The sequence below is a fragment of the Lynx rufus genome, unplaced genomic scaffold (assembly GCF_022079265.1).
Source record: "Lynx rufus isolate CCGP_SWC_20201006 ecotype Redwood Valley unplaced genomic scaffold, mLynRuf1.p SCAF_23, whole genome shotgun sequence".
NCBI classification, from domain to species: Eukaryota; Metazoa; Chordata; class Mammalia; order Carnivora; family Felidae; genus Lynx; species Lynx rufus.
In genome coordinates this window covers 4,985,964-5,012,077 of record NW_025814838.1, presented here as the reverse complement: position 1 = coordinate 5,012,077, position 26,114 = coordinate 4,985,964, and the positions used below count along the sequence as shown (strand labels likewise).

General features: G+C 49.0%; 1 protein-coding gene across 1 annotated transcript; it reads left to right on the top strand.

Moving 5' to 3' along the window:
• The first annotated feature begins 3,436 nt into the window (after positions 1–3,436).
• AQP8 (aquaporin 8) lies at positions 3,437–21,113 on the top strand. Its single transcript, XM_047087807.1, has 7 exons — positions 3,437–3,446; positions 3,798–3,937; positions 13,962–14,215; positions 15,533–15,659; positions 17,256–17,470; positions 19,285–19,419; positions 20,661–21,113. The coding sequence occupies exons 1-7, from the start codon at positions 3,437–3,439 to the stop codon at positions 20,707–20,709; spliced, it is 930 nt and encodes a 309-aa protein (XP_046943763.1). The 3' UTR covers positions 20,710–21,113.
• The last annotated feature ends 5,001 nt before the right edge of the window (positions 21,114–26,114 follow it).

Here is a 26,114-nt window from a genome sequence, read left to right as displayed (position 1 = left end):
GGAGCCAAAAGTTTATAATTGTGGGGACGTGGGCCGGAAGCAGCTGGTCTCTGAATCACTGTGTAGATGGTCCCCTGCTGAACACTCAGGCGTGAGAACAAAAACAGCAAAAAACCCCACTGCACATTTGGTGTGTTTAGCCAGTGACATGAAAAGTTTGTGTCACAGCAACTCCTGGTATTTTAACGGCTTTAATATCACTTCAGCAAGTTCTCCAAAACTCCTCGTCTTACTTAGGGTGGCATTGAATTTATAACTCAGAGAGACCTAGTATCATCACAATATGGAACATGACATCTTTCTGTATAATTAGGTCTTCTTTTGTGACCATCAGTAGAATTTAAAACATCTTTCTTACCATCCAAAGATAGTGATAATTAATATATGGGACTATATTTCAGGAATCTCTCCATGCAGTCATATACGGTATACATATTTACTTTTCCCTAAATGGAATCATATGACACATGCTGTAATTTTATAAATATGCATGTTTTTTCATGTTTATTTTGAGAGAGAGACTGAGCGGGAGAGGGCCGAGAGAGAAGGGGATGGTTTTTGAAGCAGGCTTTGCACTGACAGCAGAGAGCACCTGAGCTGAAGTTGGATGCTTAACTAACTGAGCCACCCAGGTGCCCCTATAAATTACATTTTTATTCCAAAATTTGTACAACACTACATAGAGATCTACATACAGAGGCTGGAAAAATTGTTTTCAAAGGCCAGATCATTAATATTTTTGACTTTGTGGGTCCAGAGTGTATTATTACAGAGGTATTTAACCGTTTAAAATGTAAAAACCTGCTTAGCTTCTATTCAATAAAATAACAGGCAGCCAGCCAGAGCTGGCCCACAGGCCATAGTTTGCCAATCGCTGGTACACGTCATCATTTAAAAAACTACTTACGTAAGTAGTCTTATGTTAATGTACATTGATGTGGCCTTCCATATCAATTTGCTATTATAAATACTGTGGCAACATTGTGTGTAAACCCCTTCACACTAATGTATTTACCCCCAAAGGGTGAATTCCTGGAAATAGAATTGATAGGTCAGAACATATGATATTTTACTCTGTGATACATACCATCAAGATATTCTCATTTATGTTTACAGTCTCATCAGTTATGTGCAAGACCTCCTGTTTCACCACATACTTATCAACACTGGATATTATCAAACTTTTGATTTTTTCGGTCCAATAAGTGGGGAACAATGATGTCTCACTGATGTTCTTACACTTACTATGGCTGTCTTTTTGCATATTATTGTGAATTTATTATTTATGAATTCCCTCTTTGTGCGTTTTGCCCATTTATCTCCGTGATTTTTTCACATTGATTTGTAACAACTCTTTGCATAATAGAGATAGTAACACTTCATCATTTGTGGGCAATATTCCCCCCCCCCCCCCCCAGTTTTTCATTTATCTTATTTCTGGTAATCATTTTTCCTTTCCATTGTGTAAGTTTTATATTTTATCTGGTTCAGGTCGTTAGAAACTTTTACTATGTAATAAGTGTCTGCTATGCATTACCAAGCCTCTCCCCTTTTATGATTACAAAAGCATTCGCCTGTGTTTTGTTTTAGTGCTTTTATGGTCTGTCTTTTACATTTTAACCTTTGGTTTATTCAGAATTTATTTTGAAGATTCACCCTTATTTGTTTGTGTTTTTTTTTTTTTGTAATAAGGCTAGCCAGTTTTCCTAACATTTTTTTTAATGTTTATTTATTTTTGAGAGAGAGAGACAGAATGTGAGCAGGGGAGGTGCAGAGAGAGAGGGAGACACAGAATCCGAAGCAGGCTCCAGGCTCCGAGCTGTCAGCACAGAGCCCGACGCGAGGCTCGAACTCACAAACGGTGAGATCATGACCTGAGCCGAAGTCAAGACGCCCAACTGACTGAACCACCCATGCGCCCCTGTTTGGACATTTTTAATCCACAATTTTGAACCCTGTTATAAATTTCCATGCATTTAGCCTAAAAAATGTCATTGAAAAAACTCACCAGATATCAAGGAACTGAGTATTTTGATTCTAGCAAGTTATTCACTTCTGGCTTTAAATGAAGAATTCCTTGAAAAATGAGGTATGCCTTATCTTTGACTGGAAGCTTTTTTACCTGATGGTAATTTGTGTATCAAAGATAAAAGTCTTATTATTCAGGTGGATAGGGTTGTTTGTATGTCCCCTGAGCAGACAGATACAATTATTTAGAATTGAGAAATACAGCTATACTGTTGCTGTGCAGCTATACTTTGCGTGTATGTGTGACCACGATTACAGACACGAACAAGTTTGCACAATGGGTCACCAAACCTAAATGTGGGGTGTCCCGATCGGAACGGGGCAGGGGCACCAAATGTAGGGTGCTCTGATTGGGTGGCAGTCGGTGGTGCGGGAGGTGAAAGAATTCACCCAGAGCAGAACAGAAGAGATCAGAGTTTATGGAATATACTGCAGGGGGGCAGCGGGCAGGACAGCAAAGGAGAGACTGCCTTATAGAGGGGTGTTGAGGGGTCGCAGTTATAAGGCGGAGTGAGGGAGCCTGGGGACGGATGGAATTTTCTGTTTTTTGGGAACTTAGGCGCTGTGCCCGGTTGTGACTGGTCAGTGAGGGCCTCTGGCTCTTTTGGGGTGGGTCGCCTAAAGAGCCTGTTTGCATTCAGCTCGGTGGCTTTGGGCCCTTTGGTTTTGCTCTATGCTAAAGAGTTAATGATCCTAAGATGACGTTTCACCAAATTTAAAGAATAGAAAAGGCACCAGTTTGGGTGCAGCCTTGCATCCAAATTCCAGCTCCAGAGTTCACAAGTCTGTGGTCCTGAGTGCGGCCCTTCCCATGTCTGGGCCTCCGCTCTCTCATCTGTAAAATGGGTTAATAAGTATAACACCAATCTCACACTGCTGTTGGCAGGACTGGAGGAAAGCTGTAATCTGCTGTGGCCAGGGTTAGCCGCTGACACCCCAGTGCCCTCACGCCTGTGGTCTTAATGTAAACTCCCTTCCCATCTCACACCAACACCTCAGTTTCTGTTTTTTTTTGTTTTTGTTTTTCTTTTTGTTTTTATTTAACAAGGCACAGTACATGTAGCAGAGTCCTTGACCTCGGCTTTGTTCCTGCCCACCCTTCCCCCACTGCTCCCGGGGTCCTGCACCCACTGAGGTCCAGTGCCACTCAACTTCCATTCTCACCCCAGCCCGGAAAGCCCTGGCCCAGCGTGGGCGGGACCTAGTTGCTCCATCCAGAGCTCGCCCTGTCCTCTGAGCCCCCTCTGCATTGGGCTGCTGGCTGGGGTCCCACTTGGTCCCGCCACCTTTCCCTTCCCTTGGAGGATACTTACCCCGAGGTGTCTACATTCCCAGAGAGGATGATCGGGAATACGGATGTCTGCTCTTACTGTCCGACTTCCTGGCGTCATGACCAAGAGGCTGTGAGATGGCCCAAAGTCAGGTCATCAGGGTGGCAGCCATCCATTCCAGGGCACTTCATCGGAAGGTGGCTTTTGCCCTCACACTTTGCCTTATGTAACAGTTCTTTATGTGCCTGGCACATGTCCCTGATTCACGAGAACTTATCTCTTAATCATCTCTATTCTGGGTAGGCAGGCGTGCCTCTGGGTGACTAAGGCCTTGCCCTGCCCCGCACCCACCAACAATTGTCTGTGGTCCTGACACACCAAGGACAGGTTTGCTTGCTCAGATTTCAGAATTCTGAAATCTGAAAAAACAAAGGAAAGCTGGGGAAGAAAAGAGAGTGTTGTAAGTAGGAGTCTTTTTTTTTTTTTTTTTTTTGCAAGGGAAAGAAACCCAGCTCCAACTGGCTGAAGAAGGACAAAGACCTGACCGGGGAAAATCCAGCCTGGCTGGCTCGGGGCCCGGTGGGCGGACAAAATATCGAGCTCATCCACCTTGTGCTCCGTTTGCTTTCTTCTCCTCAGTGAGTTTTCCGTTCTCTTTGGGCTCATCCATCATGGTGGCAGTGATGGCCGCTGGTGACTCCTGGTCCCTCCGCCCCTCCGAACCGCCACCCCCTTCCCAGGAACTCCGGAGGAATAGCACATCTCGTTCCCAAAAATCTCCAGAAAAAATGCCCGGAATTGCAAGTCAGGGCCTGACTTGGACCATAAGCTCATCCCCAAGTCAGTCAGGATGGCCTGAATGTTTGACTGGCTCGACCCAGGTGGATGTCCTGCCCTTGAAGGGGTGGGGAGGACAGGTTGGGGAGCTGAGTGGTGGCAGAAGGCTGTCAGCTCTTCCCAAATTGTGTGAACCGTGAGAGCCAATGGAAGACCTGTGGTTTCCCCTGGGAAAATCAAGAGGCTATCACCCAAAGAAAGAGGGATTAGGTCTTAAGTAGACACTAATGCCAGGTATCCATTACGGGGACAGAGCAAGAGAGAGAGCAGATGAGAGAGAGACACATACAGAGAGACAGAGATATTAGGGAAGCCGACCACTGACACAGAGGAAAAAGACATTTGCAATTTTAAGAAAAGAAGTTCCTTTTTTTTTTTTTGCTAGCAATCAAGAAAGAATTATTACACCCATGTTCCTAGTAGCATTATTCACAATAACCATAAGGTGGAAACGACCCCAATATCCATCGATGGATGAATGGATAAACAAAATGTGGCATATCCGTGCAATGGACTATTATACGGTCTTTAAAAGGAAGGAAGTTCTGACACCTGCTCCCACCTGGGTGGCAGCTTCATTGCAGGATTTTTTACCCAATACCCGGGATTCGTTGTCTTGCCACTTTGAAGCAATGAAGAGGTGGACAAAAGTTTATTAGAGCATCCGATCAGAAAGGAAGATTAGCAGGAAAGCTCTCTTTACAGAGAGGGGGCATCTGAAAGTGAATGCCCACGGACTACAGGCGAGGGTCCTTGTTTTATAAGGTCCTGGTCAGCCCTCCCTTCCCTTCCCCCTCGTTCTTTCTCAGGTCCTACGCTTACTGGCTGGATAGCTCTACGTGCTGGGCTGTGCGGTCCTGACCGGCTCGACTCCATTGTGTGAGAGCTCAGACTGGTCTGTGGCCATATCATTCCTTGTGGGTCATACGTTTTATGATCCACTACTTATCTTTTGTCATGTCTTTTGTCAGATTCCTGAGGGAACCTGAGGGGCGTAGGTGGCATCGGTTACATTCTTAAGAGGGACCTGACGCTGGAGGGGGTTTGCTGTGATTAGCTGCTCCCAGCATTGTTCCAAAATCTGTTTTTTCCCATCCAGGGACCTCAGGCCCTAACCTTTCCCTCTCTTTTTACCTAATTTACCTATCTTTTCCTATCATACCTTGAGGACATTATGCAAAGTGAAATTAGCCAGACATAAAAGGGCAGATACTGTATGATTCCACTTATATGAGGTCGTCAGATTCAGAGACAGAAGGTGTTTGTGAGGGACTGGGGGGGGGGGCAGGGGGATGGCAAGTCATTGATGGGTAAAGAATTTTGGTCTGAGAAGATGAAAACATTCTGTAGGTGGATGTCATGATGGCTGCATGTAATATGAGCACACTTCATACCCCCCGAACCGCACGCTTACAAATGGTTCAAATATTAAATTGTCAGTGCGGGAGACAAGCCTCAGATGAGGAGAAAATATTGCCAAACATATCACTGAAAAAAGGACTTGTATCCGGAGTATATATGCTAGTCCCAAAACTCAATAGTGAGAAAACAACCAAACAGCTAACATATGGGCTTGAAAGATTCGAACAGACATCTTAGCAAAGAAGATAGGCACGCGGAAAAAAAAAAAAGAAAAGTTCAACAAAATGAGTCATAAATTAGTGCAAATTAGAACGTCTGAACTCCAAAAGACAGGTCATACCCGCTGTTGGTGACAATCTGGAGAGCCCGGAAGTCTCATACACTGCAGGCAGGACCTGGAAAACAGCTTGGTGGTTTTTTAAAAGTTAAATTCACACCCACCGTCCTTCTCTTAGGTAGTCACTCAAGGGAAATGACAACACATGTCACTGAAAGACTTGTACAAAAACGTTTACAGCAGCTTTTTGGGCAGCATCCCCAAATTGGAACAAGGCCCATCCAAGGGCGAGTGGGGGAGGAGGCCGGGGCATGATCACACCGTGGAGACGTCCACAGCAACCAGAGGCAGGGGACCTCGTGCGTGCTAGAACCTGGATGATGCTAAAATACATACGTCCAGGGAAGGAAGCCAGATGCTTGGTTTCACTTATGGAAAATTCTGGAAAACTCAAACCTATTCATAGTGTGAGAAAACAGATTAGTGGGGCGCCTGGGTAGCTCAGTCGGCTAGGCGTCCGACTCTTGATTTTGGCTCAGGTCGTGATCTCACGGTTAGTGGGTTCGAGCCCTGGGTCGGGCTCTGTGCGGAGCCCGCTTGGGATTCTGTCTCTTCCTCTCTCTCTGCCCCTCTCCCGCTCATTCTTTCTCTTTCTCTTTCTCTCTCTCAGAATAAACATAAAAAAAAAAGAAAGAAAGAAAGAAAGAAAGAAAGAAAGAAAACAGATTAGTGTTTGCAGACAAGAACAGGGTCACAAGGGAACTTTGGGGGATGATACATCTGTGTTTGCTGTCTTGATTGTGATAAAGGTCTCATGGTGTCAAAACATCAACATTTAAATATGTGTAACGTATTATCTATCAACTAAACCTCAGTAAAGCTGCTCAAGAATTGATAAAAAAAAAATCCAAAAGATACTTCTGGTTTCTATTTTGAGATCGTTTACCTGAGGAAAGCAAACCGATTCTGAGCCCAGTTACCTTTGACCTTAATTGAGTTGCTGGGCCTTTGAACTTTGATTTCCACATTTGCAAAATGGGGACAATACCTGCCTCATGAGACTGCCCTGAAGAAGCAGCAAGGTCAAGTTTGTTAAATGCTCAGTAGGAGGTCTGGGAGCGGACTCGACCCCTAACTTTTGTTGTTATTGACAACAGTTTCAATTACTGGAATACTAAAGGGTGTGGAGTAAAGCCTTCTGATTTTTAAAGGCAGTTTCTAAAATGGCATATTCTTATATTATGGGCATAAAACCTGGCAGCCCAGGACACAGAGACTGAATTCAGTGTTCTCTCCCAGGGACCCGAGATTCGCCTGCAAATTCCCTCCTGGTTTTATCCAAAAGGTAACTTCCTAAACACAGACCGGTTTTATTTGTAACTTTTTTTTATTGAAATGTAATATACACACAGAAAAGCACACAACTGTAACAGCTCAGTGACCTTTCACAAACAGAACTCACCCTTGCCAGCATCCAGATCGGGAGACAGAAGGTGGTAACGCCCCGGAAATCTCCACGTGCCCTGTCCTTGGCTTTGCTTTGTTTGGAACTTTTTATATAGGACGTGTGCTTTTTCATGTCTGGCTTCTTCCACTTTGTGACATGCATCTAATTGTTAGCCAGCCCACGTGATTTATATTTTCCATACTTTCTCTCTTGCTACCTTTACAAACATTCTCATATCTTTGTTCAGACTTGAAGGATGAGAGGTTTTGCCAGATTTAGAGAGCAGTGTGGGTAAAAGAAACAGGCCATCCAAAGGCTTGAAGGTGTAGAGAACTATGGGAGACATGCATTCTGGGGTAGATATTTCCTACTTAGTTCAAGTGTTTTCATAATTATGATCTTTCAAGTAGTTCCCAGATTTTTCTACAACAAACAATGATGAAATCAATGTCCCTGTGTATATACTCTTACCTATTGGAGGTTATCTTTTGTAGGATTGATTTTCAAATATGAGGCTTGCTGGGTCTGTGAGTTTAAATATTTAATAACTATTGCAAGATTGTGTTACAGAATATTGTAGCAATTTACATTTCCACTAGCAATACAGGAGTTGACCTATTTCCCCATCGCAATCAGTATTGCTGTTTTTAAAAAGGGGGTGCCTGGGTGGCTCAGTCGGTTAAGCATCCGACTTCAGCTGAGGTCATGATCTCGTGGTTGTGAATTCGAGCCCCACGTCTGGCTCTGTGCTGACAGCTCAGAGTCTGGAGCCTGCTTCAGATTCGATGTCTCCCTCTTTCTCTGCCCTTCCCCTGCTTGCACTCTGTCTCTGTCTCTCTTTCTCAAAATAATAAACACTTAAAAAAAACCCAATGTCTGTTCTGGGGATGGCCCGGTGGCTCAGTCGGTTAAGCATGTGACTCTTGATCTCAGCTCAGGTCTTGATTGCTGCGTCGTGAGTTCAAGCCCCATGCTAGGCTCTGCCCTAGGCACAGAGCCTACTTAAAAAAAAAAAAAAAAAAAAAAATTCTGTCCTGTAGCTTTAATTTGAATTTTCTTTTTCTGGCTTTTAGAGAGACTGAGTGTCTTTTCATGTTTGTTGGCCATTTGGTTTTACTCTTCTGAGAGTTATTTAATTTGGATAGTAGACACAAGGATAAAAGCCAAAGCAAAAAAAAAAAAAAAAAAAAGAGGAGAACATTCTAATCACGCATACGGAATAAGCTTGTGGTGTCCAGCCCACAGTAGGTCCTTAGTAAACGGTAGTCATTCTACCGTTTTAATTGTTCACCATTTACAGATGGTGACAGTGAACCTTATTGATGAGACTTAGCAGGCTGCTTCTTGAGTCTGATGACCTTCCTCTGGCTGTAAAGGGTTCTGAAATAACCCACATGACTGATGTCTTGTAACCAGTGACTCAAAAGGCATCAGTCAAGGAAAGGACGTGCTTAGGTTTATTTATTTATTTATTTATTTATTTATTTATTTATTTTTAATGTTTATTTTTGAGACAGAGAGAGACAGAGCATGAACGGGGGAGGGGCAGAGAGAGAGGGAGACACAGAATCGGAAGCAGGCTCCAGGCTCCGAGCTATCAGCACAGAGCCTGACGCGGGGCTCGAACTCACGGACCGCGAGATCGTGACCTGAGCCGAAGTCGGCCGCCCAACCGACTGAGCCACCCAGGCGCCCCAGGACATGCTTAGGTTTAAACAAAACCTGCAGTTTCGCAGAGAGAAAAGTGGGGGGAAAAAAAAAAAAAAGCTAGACTCTTTTCCAACCACTAAGTTGCCCTAAGCCCCTGGTCACTGTACGCTGAAAACAACGGCAGGGCCATTTAGATAGAAATAAAGCCACTGTTTCAGAAGAGACAAAGAGTTCTGCTTTTAGTTTCTGTGATTGTCCATCTCAGGATCAGCCTGAATTATCAAGCATCTGCATTGCAAATACTGGCTGGTTTCAAGAAGAAATCATTCAATTGAAAGCCTGGTGTCGCCAGGCAATTGGGAGAGTGTGTACCAGCCGGAAACGTTCTCTGCTGCAAGCGATAGAAATCTCAACTCCCACTTCCTGAAACAGGACGTATATTGTTCATTTCACAGGCTCCCAAACTGTCTTGGTTCACAGCGTTCCTGGGCCAAAAGGAATGCCTACCGCTTCTTCTCATTAAACAAATAGGTCCAAAAGCACGTAGCATTTATGTCCTAACAACTTAGCCATTTGAAAAGAAAATACACATATATTGAAAAGTATTTTATTTATATTTTTATTTCATTTTCAGATGACTACACATAACTCAGTTGAATTGAGTCCTTAAATAACTTCCATTATTACATTCTACAGGTAATTACCACGAGATGTGTGTGTCCTTTGGGGGACTGCACAACTTCCCAGACCTCGGAGTCAGGTTGGAGACCCTCTGACCTACATTTCCTCTTCCACATTGATTTTTATGCAGTACTTGCTTTTTATTATGGCAACTCCCATAAAGCCAGCTTTGCAAAGATATGATGTTATTGGAGAGAATGTAGGGCCATTTGATATTACAGCCTTGAACAACCTTGAGCTAGTAATTCACATGGTGTTTGACAGATATCGAGAATCACTATATTTCCCTTGAAGTTTTATAATCCCCCAAAGCCCCTGTGAGTTCAGCGTGGCTCTCTGGGGTGCCCTGGTACACAATCCGAGAAGCTCAGGTTAATTTAACAAGGAAGTCAGAAGCAGTTGATCTTGGGGTTAGTCTGGTGGCTTGGTGATATCATCAAAGATCCACCCTTCTGGCAAGTTGGACCTCTTGGTCTCAAGACAGCTGCCATGGCACCAACATCACATTCTTGCCCCACAGTGCAGCTATCAAAGTGAGAAAGGAAGGAAGAGCAGTGTGACAGGATGACATAGAACTGCTTTTATACTCCATCTGGACCTGGTGGTGGATGGCAGACAGGTGTCTACAGCTGCAGAGACATCTTGAACTAAACAAGGATCTAAAGAGAGATAAAAATCAGAGGCCTCCGTCATGTCAACCAGACCTGGGATTGGAAGACTGAGAAGTTCTCAAGGAGACACTATCTCACTAGCCCACCGGTTATCCTAGTCGTTTGCGGAGGGACCAGTGTGTTGCTTATGGAGACGGCAGTCCACACAAGAAATCTTGAGTTGTGGAAATATATTGTGCCTGAATGACATTCGGGTTTTCTTTGGAGAGCCACTGTTTTTGGAGCTACCAAGACAGTCCCTGGATCTAGTGAGGGAGGCTGTGTCTGGAGAGGTGACATCTAGTTGACCAGGGGTCACGGGAGAGACACCCGATCTGAGATTTAAACGTGCAGTGCAGGTTGGCCCAGGGGGCAAAACAGGACTTCAAACAGAGGGAACAGCGCTTGCAGGGAGGGGAGTGGGCACATGGCTCATCGGACTGTTTAGGGTTTGTGTGACGAGAGGTGAGTCAGGGTAGGACTCACAGCCTGTGTGGCCGGCTCTGGGAGTTTGGTTTTGCCCTGAAAGCCATAGGAAGGGCTGAAAGGTTTTAACGCAGGGAAGGATGTGATGAGGTTGATAGTCTGGGGAACAACAGCATCTATCATGTGGCAGAAATTTCTGGTGCTCAAAAGCCTTTCTTTTTCCTCCTGGGCACGTGGTTAGATTACATTTCCCAGACTCCTTTGTGGTCAGGTGAAGCCATATGACGGACTTCTGGTCAACCAAACATGGAGGAAAGGGATATTTGCCATTTTAGGCCTAGCCCCTAAAAACGTCCCCCACGTCCTCTCTCCCCCATCTGCTGGCTGGTGCAGAAGATCTGGGGACCTAGATCATGGGTCTCCAAGATGGAAATGGCTTGGATCCCTGAGTCACCATGTCATAAAGGGCCTGCTATTGTGTCAACAGTGAATCGATTTTTATTATGGTAACCCATCTAAATGTTGGGTTCTTTTTTACATGGGTTAGCCTACTCTGACGAAAGCCACAACAATAGGTGCTCTTGATGGGGCCTGCTCTGAATCTGGCACTGTCTCATTTAATCCGCACGACAGCCTTATGAGGATGGGGGACGCCGTCTTCCCACTTCTCCAAAAGAAAACACTGGGGCTGAGGGAGAAGCGAGCAGGCGATGGTGAAGAAGCCTGATCCCCACCTGCACCCAAGTGCTGAACCGTGCCCTGCTGGGTCCCAGCACAAGAGGAACAGATTAAAGTTGGGTGAGGCAAGGGGACCAGATGAGGAGCTATAGTGACCCCAGCTGGGAGTTCCTGCCTGTGACGCGGAGAAGGTATCAGATGATTGTAAATGTTAACCGAGAGAATGCACGTGAGGTGTCCAGTGCAGGGCCTAGAACCTGGCAGGTGTATCCTGAACGTTTGATTTTTTTTTTTTTTTCAAGACACTAAGCAAGAACTCGCGGAGGCCTGGGTGAAACCAGGAGAGACATGTTCTGGAAGCAGCTCTTGGCAGGACTTGGGCAAAGCGTGAAGGAGATGGGGAAGCACAAGGTTGGACAACTGCCTTGTGTTGCCATTTGCAGGGACACGGGAGGAAGGGTGTGAGACATCTTGCACAGCGTGAGCTGGGTACAGAGGAGGGAGAGCACAGGGCTCAAGATAATCAACCCTAAACCTTCCGAGATGTGCAGATATTCAAAAGAGGGGCTGCCTTCCTGAGCCTCCAGCTGAAAAGAGCTTTTAGCAAACCATCAGACCCTGGATGGATTCGCTCTGTCCTGGAGTGGATACTTTTTATCTACACAACCTTGGGCAAGTTCCGCAACTCTTTGTGCCTTGGTTTATCTTTGTGCCCTGAAGATAGGGATAAGAGATCATGGGGTTGTTGTGAATATATGCAGTGTGCTCAGCACAGTGTTAGATATGCAGTAGGAGTAGTAAATGGGAGGCGTTTTCACTACATTCTCTTCTCCCTGACGTTATTTCTCTATGGATCTCTATCTGCACAGAAAAATACTCAGGTAACAGATATGAGCACTGAAAGAATCTTTGCCCATCTTATTCACTGCTACATTTCCAATTAGCTCTTAGAACTAGTTCATGGCAGGTACTTAAATATTTGTTGAATGGATGAATAAAGGAATGCATCTCTCTCCTCTTTTTTTCTTCCTCCGTCCCTCCCTTCCTTTCTTCCCTCCCTCCTTTCTTCCTTCCCTCTTTCCATCCATCCATCCATCCATCCATCCATCTTAAAAAGATACTAGACTGTAGTGGCTTAACCCACAAGTTCTTTTTCCAATTGTGGTAAAATACACATAACATAAAATCTACCATTTTTAACCACTTTTAAGTGTATAGTTCAGTGGCATTAATTACATTAACACTGTTGTGTAACCATCCATCTCTACGACGTTTTCATCTTCCCAAACTGAAACTCTGTACCCATTAAACAGCAACTCCCCATTCCCCTCTGCCCCCACGCCCCCAGCCGCTGGCAACCACCGTCTCCTTTCTGTCTCTAGGGCTCTGACTACTCCAGAGACCTCCTATAAGTGGAATCATGCAGCATTTGTCCGTTGTGACTCAACCCACACGTTTTGCAATCACAAAACCTATGTGACCCTGGGAAACGTAACTTTCCTGAGTCTCCACCTCCCCTTGTGGAAAAGTAGGAGTACCTACGTCGCGGGCTTACTGTTGAAGTGAGATAATGCATATAAATAAGGTTCTTAGCCCGGTGCCCGGCAAGTAGAAGGCTTGTAGAAATTGCTCAATAAATCCTTGTTACACGTAAATATCTGTTCTTCATTAGTAGACACTGGTGTTGTGCTGATCGTGTGTCTGCCAGTGTCATAAGCTCTTTGTCGTATGAACTCATTCAAACCACGAACGCCCCAATGTCGCCGGCTCTATCGCTATCGTTCACGCTTCACAGCGGAGAACACTGCGGCGCAGAGCCAGTTCACGGCAGAAACGGGCTTGGGATCCAGGCAGCCTGTTTCCGAGGCCCGCAGGCTTTCCCGCGACGCACGTGTTACCGTGGCTGCCGCTGGCTGTCGGTGGGTGGACGGTCGTCCGTCTACACGCATTCAGTCCTGGATCAGGCAGTGAGGGTGAGGGGAGTTGTTGAGGCCCCAGATACGAGGAGGAGACGTCTGAGGGAATCCACGGAAACATCACCGAAAATGCGCTGGCCATTATCTCCCACGTGCGGTCCCAGCCCAGAGGGGCCCTCCTCGTGCTCACACGCTGGTCTCCTTTGGACCCTTTTGGTGGCCGCGGGGACCCTTATGGTGGCTCCACGTCCTGCTGGGGAAGGCCTGGGGCGCTCCCCGGGTGGTGCAGGTCAGCCGGTGCCTTCTCCCCTTGTTGGCAGAAAGCTTAGCGATCCTTGACCATCCCCTGCCCTGCCCAGTTGAGATTAAAAAAAAAAGAAACTGTTTCCTCTTCTGGGCCCCAGGGCCACCTCCCACCGCGCTTTACTGCTTTCTTGGCACCCTAGGGGAGGCTCCGCAGCCCTTTAAAATGAGCAGAGCCCGAAGTAGAATGAGCAGCCCCGGTCTGAGATAAGAGCCCGACAGCAGGTGCACTCTCCCAGCCAGCTCAGGCAAGAGCAGGTGCGCGGGTCACTCGGGCCCTGATGTCTGCAGAGGGGAGCCCGCAGCTGGCCTCTGCCTCTGCCTCCGCACCCTGGCCCTACAAGGGGTGCTGAGAATTGACAAGGCTGGGGCGCTGGGGGCTCCTTCCAGGGCTTTCCTCCCACCCGTGTCCGCTCTCCCTTTTCCCCGCTGCAGGCGGCTGTGTCTGTGCGTGACGCGGAGTTTGTCGGTGGCAAGCGGAAGCAGCCAAGCATGGGAGGCAGGTGTCGTGAATCCTGGTATGAGCGGTTCCTGCAGCCCTGTCTGGTCGAACTGCTGGGCTCTGCCCTCTTCATCTTCATCGGGTGCCTGTCGGTCATTGAGAACGGGCCGGACACTGGGCTGCTGCAGCCGGCCTTGGCCCACGGGCTGGCCCTGGGCCTCATCATCGCCACACTGGGGAATATCAGGTGAGACCAGTTCCGAGGGATCGGCCTAGGCTAACCTGGGCGGGCAGAGGCGGGGAGCAAAGCTATCAGCGGGGACCCTGGGCACATACGCAAGTTTCCCAGCATTGTACATAGGAGCGTGGGCTGGGGACTCGGACTGCCTGGGTTCAAATCCTACCTCTGCAGCCTATGGGCTTTGTGGCTTTGGGCAAGTCCCTCTCCAAACCCTAAATTCCCCACCCGTAAGATGGGGAGAAGAGAGTATTTTTTAGTTTTTTTCCTCAAGCCCACACATATACAATGCTAACCCATTGCCAGGCACTGTTCTAAACACTTCCTTCCTCCCTCTCTTCCTTCTTCCCTTTCCTTCCTTCCTCCCTCCCTTCTTTCTTTCTTTCTCTTTCTTCCTGCCTGCCTTTATATATATATATATATATAGATAGATTTTTTTACATGTTTATTTATTTTGGAGAGAGAGCCTGAGTGGGGGAAGGGCAGAGACAGAGGACAGAGGCTCCAAAGCAGGCTCTGCACCATCAGCACAGAGCCCAATGCAGGGCTCAAACCCACGATTCGTGAGATCGTGACCTGAGCTGCAGTCGGATGCTTAACCAGCTGAGTCACCCAGGCGCCCCTCTAAGCACGTTCTAGATATGGACTCATTGAATGCTCTCAACAACCCCTTGAGGGTAGTTGCTATCATTACCCTCACTTTCCTGGTGTGGCCGAGAAAGGCCACGGGACTGGTCCACGGTTTCTTGGTTAGTAAGTGGCAGAGCCAGGAGGAAGCCCACGCTGAGAGCCCCACGGGAATCAAACGGCACCAAGTGCTCAGCTCCAGCGTTACTGGTGCCATTAGAATAGGGTTTTCCTCCAGCCTAGGGAAAGGCGGAGTTCAGCCACTCGGGAGCTCTTTTGCAGAGCCCGGGCACTGGTAAAGGGACGCCAGGATACCTCTCTCTGTCTCCTAATTTGGAGTCTGGGGTCTCATTCTGACTGATGGCCACATCTCTTGAGGGCTAGAGCTCTGAGTGAGTCCGGAAGGAGTTAAGGGATGGTCGCCCACCAGGTCCTTCCTCTGGGCACCGTGGGCTCTGGGTGTAGGGCAGGAATGGGGCTGCCCGCTTCTCCCCGGCTGTCCCCCGCATCCCTCACCCCACCAGTGGGCACCTCAGGGAAAACGGGCAGGATCTGGTGCCTGTTTTCTACTTGGGCAAGGTCCTTGGCTCACTCTGGTGCTGCAGGGCCATTCTGGGGGGCCACCTGGGGGGACACATTCGCTCTAGTGTTGGCCTAGACCTTGGTCTCAAGACTTCCTTCTGCTTTTGCGGGTGACAGTGGTGGGCACTTCAACCCTGCGGTGTCCTTGGCGGCCATGCTGATCGGAGGCCTCAACCTGGTGATGCTCCTTCCCTACTGGATCTCCCAGCTGTGCGGGGGGCTGATCGGGGCCGCCTTGGCCAAGGTGGGTGATCCCCACGGGGGCTGGGGTGAGGGGAGTGGGGAGTCGGAGGCGCTCCACTTTTTTCCTCTAGGATTTTCCTTCATTGGGATTGGGTGGGTCCTTTTCTCCTGGGAAGGGGGCCTTTGACTCTCCTTAAACACACCCTGTTCTGTCAGTGTCTGGACATAGCTCTCCCCTGGACAGACTAGGAAGCAGAATTTGGGACTTGAAGTTTCTCTCCCTGAGACCATTTCTGGCTTTGGAACGGCTTTGGAGAATGTTTCTAGTGTTTTGCCATTAATTCATTCACTCACTCATTCGTTCATTGTACAAACTGAGGGTGTGGGAAGGCTCTGGTAACTCTCCTTGAACTAACTTCTCTGCCTGTTCTCCAGTTTGCCTGCCTTTAAACCGAGTCCCTCGACGTGTGATGGGAGTCCACTATCAGTTTATGTCTGGAATCTTCTCCTGGCAGGACGGCTACCGCCTCCTCCCCGCCACTCAAGTTTTTATAGACCCACACATCACTTCACGGATGGACTCCCTCCTTGCCTCCTTCCCTTCTTTTTCCCCCCTCCTGTTGCTGTTAAGTCTCAGTACAACCAGGGGCCCTGCAGGATGTAGGGCTTGTAGGCATGCGTGTTAAGGGGCCTGGGGTCGGGTTGGGGGAACAGGGGGCGCCCGTTAGCCTGGCTGGGGTTCGGCCTGTAGCTCTAAGCACTGGCCCATGGCAGACTTTGGTCTGGAGTCCCATTTTGCTGTCTTCCCTGCCCTGGTCTCCCCGTGTTCCCCTTTGAGACCCTTATCCCCTGTCTGCAGAGTGGGGGCTGGACCTTCCCGCTCTGATCCCTGATGGAAAGCAGTTCCTAGGCTCTCCCTCCAGCCGGGCCACCCGCAAACCCGCCCAACACAATCTGGGCAGTGCAGGGCGGAGGCTCTGGTCACTGAGCACACCCTCCCTGCGAGGGTGATTCACACAGCTTCTCTCGGTAAATCTCCCGGCCGCGTCACAAGGAGCCACAGTCGGTTCTTAGAGGACACTCGCTGCCTGAGTTCAAAACTCCGATTACCATCACCTCCACTTTACGGAGGAGGAAACGCAGAAGTCGTCGGTAGCTGGCCCAGGTTCAGCCGAGCCGGGAAGCAGCCGGGTCCAGATTTAGGTCCAGGGTCCAGAAGCTTGCTCTGCTCTCTTCCCTTTCCAGGTGCCCTGATGACTCCTGAGGCTGACTTCCTGTCAAGCCTCGGGGTTCCCTCACCCCTTCAAAGGGGCCTTAAAGGGGGCTGGCAGTGGGGTGCATCTGGTCGGATGTGTTTGCAAGTTGAGTAAGGTTTTTTTGTGTTCTTTTTTTCAAAGAGGATCGTCTAGTTACATGAGCTCTGGGGCCCCGACCCCTGCAGCCACTGCTGGGTTATCCCGTTTTACAGATGAGCAAGAGGAGGCTCAGAGAAGTCCGGTGGCTCTCAGTGAAAACTGGAGCTGGGGTATGCGTGACTGTGGATTGGACAGAGCCTGTCACTGCCCCAGCGGTTGAGGGGCACGCGCTTCCCCTCGCTGCCCGCCGTCCCCCTGCCCTGCCCACACAGTGAGGCCAGTGGCTTCTCTTCTCTCCGCAGGCAGTGAGTCCTGAAGACAGGTTCTGGAACGCGTCTGGGGCGGCCTTTGTGACGGTCCAGGAGCCGGGGCAGGTGGGGGGGGCGGTGGTGGTGGAGCTGATCCTGACGACCCTGCTGGCACTGGCTGTTTGCATGGGCGCCATCAACGAGAAGACGCAGGGCCCTCTGGCTCCATTCTCCATTGGCTTTGCCGTCACCGTGGACATCCTGGCCGGGTGAGCGGTCCTGGGCCAGCCTTTGGGGTTGGGGTACCCAAGGAGGCACCCCTCTGCCCCTCTAGTAAGTTATTGCCGTGATGGAACGTGGGCCTCAAATGACCCTTCTAACATCATTCCAGGGAAGTCAGAAAACTGGCTTCTCATGTGAAATTTTCCTTTCTTTTGAAAAAAGTTTTTTTAATGTTTATTTATTTTTGAGAAAGAGAGAGAGAGAGAGAGAGAGAGATGGAGAGCAAGTGGGGGAGGGAGACACAGAATCCAAAGCAGGCTCCAGGCTCCGAGCCGTCAGCACAGAGCCCGACACGGGGCTCGAACTCACCAACTGTGAGATCATGACCTGAGCTGAAGTCAGACACTTAACTGACAGAGCCACCCAGGCACCCGGAAATTTACCTTTTTTTGTAGCGTTAAACATTTCTGTGAGCTGTGTTTGTTCAGTCAGTGGGAAGCCAGGTTTTAGCCTCAGCCTCACAAAGAGCTTCCATACTCACTGACTCATCTAGGGTGAGCCCCTCAGGGGTGCAGGAGGGGTTTAAGGAGACAAGCTTGGGTCAGGGATTGTTTCTCCCATTTTATATATGAGGAAACTGAGCCCAGAGAGAACACACGTGACTTATTTAAGGTCACTGGACAGTGGCAAATTAAAGGACAGATCTGGGACAAGAGCCCAAATCTCTTAGTAAAGGGGACAAGCCCCTTCCTTTTTTTTTTTTTTCTTTCTTTTTTTTTTTTTAGTGTTTATTTATTGGAGAAAGAGAGGGAGAGAGGAGCAGAGAGAGGGGGGACAGAGGATCTGAAGCAGCCTCTGAGCTGACAGCAGAGAGTGGGATGCGGGGCTCGAACTTATAAACCAGACCTGAACCAAAGTCAGCCGCTCAACTGAGCCACCCACGTGCCCCGAGGGAGCCCCTTCCTAATGCCCACCTCCTTTCTTTCTCTTGGACACAGAACCAAGTCTAGGCGGTCCCGGCTCTGCCGCCCACATCGCTGTCATCCTTTGGGAGGTGGAGTCTGGGGAGCTTGGGGGGGCGGGGGCGTGCGGAAAGCGCGTGTAAAGCCGCGGCGGTGCTTTGCTGCCCCCTAGCGGCTGTTGGTTCCTTTACAAGCCAATGATTTCATCCTTTGGACTTTGGCTGCCAGGCAGGGGACCCCGGGAGACCCTCAGCAACGCGGCAAGGATACCGACCCCAGAACCAGAGAGGTGGCCCTGGAGAACAGCCCCCCCCCCTCCCGTAGGAGACGCCAGGCCCCAAGCTTGTGGCACAACAAGGGCTAATAAGGGTTAGCTAGATTAAACGCTTGTACGTGAATTATATTTTGAGTCTTGGGCTCCTAAGTGCATTTTCGCAGTGGCTCCTGACAAGAGCCTATGAGACAGGCACTTTCTCCTCAAGCGAAGGGCACACAGCTAGAAAGAGCTGGGCTGGGTTTCGGATGCAGGTCAGCTTCACTCCGAAGTGCATGCGGTCGACGCTGACTGCTTGCCTTGGTTTCTTCAACGTCGACGAGGACCTGGACCCGTTTTCTCTTCCTGTCACCACTGAACACTCTCTCTGCTGTCTGTTCTTCTAGAAGGGCGTGTGGGGAGTGACAGAGAAGCCTTCCACCTCCCGGTGCCAATAGCCTCTTCGCCTGTGTCTTCTTTGGGATCCACCCCCCTCCCCCCGCCCCACCAGAGCCCCACAATATGGTGGCTTCAAGAGGGTTTCTGGGTGGTGTGTGACTTAAGCCTAGTTGGGGAAATGAACTTGACCTTGACGCGGGCTGGGGCCTGGCTGGGATCTGGCGACCATGTGGCTGGGTGTTTGCAGGGGTGCTGTGTCCGGAGCCTGCATGAATCCTGCCCGTGCCTTTGGACCTGCTGTGGTGGCCAATCACTGGGACTTCCACTGGATCTACTGGCTGGGCCCGCTCCTGGGGAGCCTCCTCGTAGGAGTGCTTATCAGGTAGGAGCGTGACCCAGGGTCACTGGCCCCTCTCGTGGGCACCTGGTGTCAGTTCCCAGAGCATCCAGGGCTGGAGGGCTGGGATCTCACTTGGGTTTGAAGAAGGGAAGAGGGAGGAGTCTTTTCCAGAGACAAAGATTATGGCTCCAGGACCTTTGGTTCCAAGTGACGGAAATCCATCTCAACGTAGTTTACGTCACAAGGGGGAATTCACTCACTCACATAAATGAGAAGTTCACACGTAGCACCGGCTTCAGGTGGTGCTCAAACAGTGTCTTTAGGACTTGGTCTGCTATCCTCTGGGCAGGCTTCATGCTCCGAGAGGCTCTCCGGGAGAGGCAGAGATGCTCGCCGGAAAAGCTAGGCTTCTATGTCAGCAGCTTAACAACCCCAGAAGAGATAAAACAACAGCTCTAGCAAAAGCCCGGGGTCTCACGTTCACTGGTTTGGACTGGCGCAGCATGGGTCGTGTCCCCCTCTGCATCCACCCCTGTAGCCACGGGGCTCAGGCACTCTTCCTGGCTATGTCGGGAGTTGGGGTGAGGTCAGCCTCACCTGCACAGCCACGTGGACCACGAGTAGGGGAGCTCCTCACGGGGCGGGGGAGTCCTATCCACAGAGAGAACCGTGGAAATTGGTGCCCCCAAGAGCACGCGTGCCAGGAGATGCCATTGGCACGAAATGCAACGTGAGCAGAGCTCCCTGGCCTTGTGCGGTGGGGAACAAGGTTGATGCCACCACAAGGATAGTATCTGCTTGACTGCTTCCCCTTGAGCTCTCCTTTTGTGAGCTTTGAAGGTCTGCAGGGGCCTGGTGTGTTTTTTGTTTGTTCGTTTTCCCTGCTCCAGGCCCTGCAGGGACTAGGGTCTGGACTTGGTACACGTTGAACCTACCTCCCGCAGTCTGGGAGGGCACGGTCGCTGAGCTGGTCTCTAGCGTTTGCCGTCATTGCCCATCTGCAGTCCGGCTTAGCCCACGGGTTGGCGATGAAGGGCATCACTGTTGCTTTCGGAATGGCCGAGAGAGCATCTCCAGGGAAAGGTTACTGGAAAGCAAACAGGAAAGAGTTTCTCCCTTTCCCTGAGGGGATTTGGCTATTGAGGCTGGAAGGGCTCAGGAGAGCATCTTTCTGGAGAATTCTGGGCCTGGAGACACTTGATGAAGGGCTGGGTCTCTCCTCCAGAGGCTCGGGGGCCTCATGGGGCCTTTTTTTTTTTTTTTTTTTTTTTTTTTTTTTGTAGGTTCATCATTGGAGATGGGAAAACCCGCCTAATATTTAAGGGACGATGACCCTGGTGGCATTGTTGCGGCCCCACCCAGAATGCAGACAGGTCACCTTCTGCATTTCCTGCCTGGGCAGAGGCCCAGAGGAGCCCCTCACTTGCTTCCCCCCATGTGCGCCTGGCTTCCCAGATAGACAGACTGCCGCTAAGTTCTGAGGATGCTCTACGTTCTCTGAACTTCACTGTGCTCGGCGGAGACCTCAGCCTGGGGGGCGTGTTGCCAGCATGAGGGAGAGGTCTTTCTCGGGAGGGAGGGTCCCAGGAGCTGAATAGGTGGCTGTTTGTGCGCAGGAGTTCACTGCCCCCGGCCCCCTCTCCTTCTCCTTCTTCGCTGTTACAGAAGGGCCTTCAGGGGGTTTCCCTGCTTCCTGAGCTGCCACTTTAGCTTTGCAATAAATAGTCCACTATTTCCTTTTGGGTGCATTTGCCTTTCATTTCGGACATGGGCGCTGCTGGGGAGGAAGCAAAAGTCTGGGCTGGGCCTTAGCTGTCCGGAGCCTGGCTTAGGGTCCGCATCAGGGTAGGTACTGAGGACGTGGGCAGTCCTAGAGCCCGTCTTCCACCAGGCCAGACCCATCCTGGAACCCTGCCAGGAGCTCAGAGTCAATCCCTGATCAGAGGCCGTAGGGTCCAGGGTCTGGTTTAGTGGCCAGTATCACCTAGGACATGGATCAGCCCACTTGAGGTGCTTGGCTGGGGATGGGCGTGGGTATGGGGGTCGGCCAGAGCTGTAAGGATCTCCCAAGGAGATCAATAACATGGCATAACATAGGTCTGGAGAGAGAGTGGTTTCTCGATGGAAGATATGACTATCACGAATAAGGAAGGATTGAAAAAAGATACGGAGACACATTCATAACCTCATACCTTCCAAAAAGAGCGCATCATCTCTACAATCTATGGGTCACCGATGGAAGTTGGTCATTGTAACACCATGAAGAAGGGCCAGGGAAAAGTAATCCTCAACAACGAATGAAGACTCACCCACTTCTACAAGATGAGCAAAATGCTCACCCGAGTAAAAATGAACAAAATGCTTAGAGAAAATCACCGATATGCTTTGAGGCTGCCTGGTGAGAAAATGGGCACACCACATACCCAAACATCCAGAGCAGTTTTGGGAGACAAGGAGAATAGCAAATAACAACAACAACGACAACAACAACAACCCTAAAAAAAAAAAAAAAAAGGAAAAAAAAACAGGCAATAATATAAAACCAGTAACAAGCAAATTAGAACATTTACAAAGAGTGACAAGTGTGAAAAGTTACTGTTTCATTTGTTTATGTGATGAAGTAAACCTTTGCAGGATGCTTGGGTGGCTCAGTTGGTTAAGTATCTGACTCTTGGTTTCAGCTCAGGTCATGATCTCACACTTCGTGAGATCAAGTCCTGTGTGGGGCTCGGTGCTGACAGCTCGGAGCCTGCTTGAGGTTCTCTCCTTCTCTCTCTGCCCCTCCCCTGCTTGTGCTCTCTCTCAAAATAAATAAACAAACATTCAAAAAAAATTTAAATAAAGAAAGAAAGAAACCTTTGGTAAATCTAGTAAATAACAAAATAGTTATATATACATACACATACATGCGTACATACAAACATATACGTGTACATACACACATACGTATACACATGCATGCATATGCATGAACACGTGTATAACTAACACTGATCATTTAGTCCATGCTTGGCACTGTGCATAATGCTTTCTATGCCTTATCTCATTTGCTCCCCACAACCCTATGAGGTACAGCACAGTGGGTTGAATAGCGTCCCCCCACACTCATGTCCGCCTGGAACCTCAGAGGGTGACCATATGTGGAAGTAAGGTCTGTGCAGTGTAATTAAGGTAGGGATCAATCAAGGTGAGATCAGGTTGGGTTAGGGGGGGCCCTAAGTCCGATGGGAGTGTCCTTAGAAGAGACAGAAAAGGACACACAGAGACACAGAGAAGAAGGCACGCGGAAGAAGGATGGGGGCAGAGACTGGAGTTACTGCATCACACGCCAGTACCAGGAGTCCCGGGAGCTGCAAGAGGCAACGAAGGTTTCTCCCTCACAGCCTTGGGGAGCCTGGTGCTGCTGACACCCTGATTTCAGACTTGTGGCCTCAGAACTGTGGGAGAATAAGTTTCTGTTGTCTTAAGCCACGCAGTTTGGGGTAATTTGTACAGCAGCCCCAGGAAAGTAACACAGGCAGGTACCCTCACCCCTTCTCATCTTCCATGGGGACAGATGCGGCTTCCAAGCGATGGTGTCACCCAGAGTCCCACAGTCCGTCGGTCGAGCCAAAATCTGAGATCAGGAATGTTTGTAGGGTTCGTGATCTTTGCCATCACACTTTGACGTTTCTGAATGAGGGACAATATGTCTCCTGCCTTATCTCCTATTTGCCGGTTAGTCCCCATTAGGAGGGGGGCAGGAAGACACGCGCTGTACCTTCTCACTGCTTACTTGCAACTGGATTTCAAGTCCTGGTCTCTCATGACAATTTCTGGACCATAAGCTCTCAAGAGGAAGGTTGTTGCTAATTCATCTTTGCATCGCCACATTATTTGGTGGCAAGTACGGCACAGGCTATGGCACAAGAACAGCCACTCAGATCAATGGCACAGAATAGAGAACCCAGAGGTGGACCCACGAACAGATGGCCAACTCATCTTTGACAAAGCAGGAAAGAATAGCCAATGGAATAAAGACAGTCTCTTCAGCAAGTGGGGCTGGGAAAACTGGACGGCGACATGCAGAAGAATGAACCTGGACCACTTTCTTTCACCAGACACAAAAATAAACTCAACATGGATGAAAGACCTCAATGTAAGACAGGAAGCCATCAAAATCCTCGAGGAGAAAGCAGGCAAAAACCTCTCTGATCTTGGCCACAGCAACTTCTTACTCAACACGTCTCTGGAGGCAAGGGAAACAAGAGCAAAAATGAACTATTGGGACCTCATCAAGATACAAAGCTTCTGCACAGCTGGGGCACCTGGGTGGCTCAGTCACACGTCCGACTGCGGCTCAGGTCATGATCTCACGGTTTGTGAGTTCGGGCCTCGTGTCGGGCTCTGGTGACAGCTCAGAGCCTGGAGCCTGCTTTGGATTCTGTGTCTCCCTCTCTCTCTGCCTCTCCCCCACTTGTGCTCTCTCTCTCAAAAATAAATACATTTTAAAAAATTTAAACATATTATAACTAGTGTAGTATAATAAAAAATTACGGAGAGCCTGTGTGGCTCTGTTGGTTGAGCGGGACTCTTGGTTTCAGCTCAAGGCAGGAGCTTTGTGAGTTGGAGCCCCACACAGGGCTCTGTGCTGGCAGCACGGAGCCTGCTTGGGGTTCTCTCTCTCTCCCTCTCTGCCCCTCTCCCCCTCTCGCGTGCTGTCTCTCTCAAAATAAATAAACTTAAAAAAATTATATTACGGTCAAAAGACCCTAAATTTAGGACCTAGTTTTTCCACTTTCTAGACCTGTGACCAAGGAAAATTTCTTAAATTTTGTCAATTTTTCTTTTTTTATTCTTAAACGAGGACAGTAATATTAAGTTCTGCAAGTCCTTTCCAAGTTCTAATGTTCTGGGAATCTACTGCAATAAATCACCTCTCCAAAGGCAAAAATAAATAAGTAAACAAATAAATAAAAATCAAAAATAAATACAAGAATGGCACAGGCAGGCTGATCCCAATGACTCTCAAAAGTCATTCAGACCCTCCAGAGTAGAATCCAAATTTGACCCAGATCATCCCCACCCCACCTCTCGTCTTCTCAGAACAAGGAGGAACTGGAAACGGGGGATGTCAGAGCTGGAAACTCCATGACGGTAAAATGCAGTGGCTACGAGTTTGGATTCTGAGCAAGATCCGAGCTTAAATCTTAAGACTGTTCACGTCTTTGCTGCGTAAGCTTGAGAAAGGCAACTTCACGTCTCTCCGCTGCTTTTTCTGTACAGCAGAGGCAGGGCCACAGAATGCATGGGAGTATAACTTGCCGTTTGTAGAGCGTTCGCACGATGCCCAGTACAGGCGAAACGGAAGACGTGTCAGCTCGTGGTACGTGGTGTGATGTAATCAAAGGCTCTGACTTTGCAGGTACCAGAGTCATGGTGAGGGGTGGAGGTCTAGAAAGGAGCTTCTAAATGACCTTCGCACATGTCTATTTTTTCACCTACCTTCTTTGGGCCTCTCAAAGGGGAAGAAGTTGGGAACCACTCACGGCTGTCTGACCCCAAAACCCAGCGCAGCTGAATAATTTGATTAAATCACAGAGCGATCTAATGGCAGAGCTCAATAGAATCCAGGATTTGGGACACACAGTCTAGTTTTCTTTCTTTAAAAAAATTTTTTTTAAATGTTTTATTTTTGAGACAGAGAGAGACAGAGCATGAACAGGGGAGGGGCAGAGAGAGAGGGAGACACAGAATCGGAAGCAGGCTCCAGGCTCTGAGCCGTCAGCACAGAGCCTGACGCAGGGCTTGAACCCACGAACTGTGAGATCATGACCTGAGCTGAAATCGGATGCTTAACCAAGTGATCCACCCAGGTGTCCTTTTTTTTTTTTTTTTTTTTTAACTTATATATTTAAATCCAAGTTAGGTAACATACAGTGTAATAACGGTTTCAGGAGCAGAACCCGGTGATTCATCACTTACATGTAACACCCAGCGTTCATCCCAGCAAGTGCCCTCCTTTATGTCCATCCCGCCTCCCCTCCAGCAGCCCTCAGTTTGTTCTATTTAAGAGTCTCTTCTGCAACTCTCCGTCATCAGCCTGTCCAAGAACCCTGGGAGTTGTGGCAGCCCCGAAGAGCAGAATGCCGGTCTCCTACCCTCCTGCCAGGCGTCTGTCTCCGTGCCTGCGGTGCTGCCCGTGTCTCTCTGCCACGTGGTGCTGCTGTTGGGGCTGGTCCTCGGACGTGGTGCGTGCCCAGTCGCGCTTGTCCGGGCCAGGGTAGCTTCTTGGAAGAGGGATCCCTTACTGCCACTTCCACACCTTCCATGTCAAACACGCTAGCATGACCCGCGGGCCCTGTGCTCAGGTATCCAAGCACCTTACGCCTTAAGGCTGCGGGCTTTCGGATCTTGTCCCCCTTCCTCCATTCTCAAGTGCCACCATGTCCAGGTGGGTTTCGGTATCCACCTCTCGTGCAACCCAAAGCCACGGTTTCCCTTCGTGTCCTCGTACTCATCATGAAGTTTGGGCGGTGTGTGTGTGTGTGACTAGCTGTAGACCTTTTTTTTTTTTTAATTGAAGTATAGTTGACACGTGTTAGTTTCAAGTATACGACAGTGATTGGGCAACTCCGTCCTTATGCTGTGCTCACAAGCGTATTCACACTGCCACCTGTCACCATACAACGCTATTACATTGACAACGTTCCCTGGCCCTTCATCCCGTGACGTACTCATTCCATCGCTGGAAGCCC

What these genes read in the sequence shown, in the direction of transcription:
- AQP8 (XM_047087807.1), top strand. An exon ending in GCCACACTGGGGAATATCAG is followed by an intron (nt 14,216 to 15,532) that starts GTGAGACCAGTT and finishes TGCGGGTGACAG; the next exon opens with TGGTGGGCACTTCAACCCTG. An exon ending in CTCGTAGGAGTGCTTATCAG is followed by an intron (nt 19,420 to 20,660) that starts GTAGGAGCGTGA and finishes TTTTTTTTGTAG; the next exon opens with GTTCATCATTGGAGATGGGA.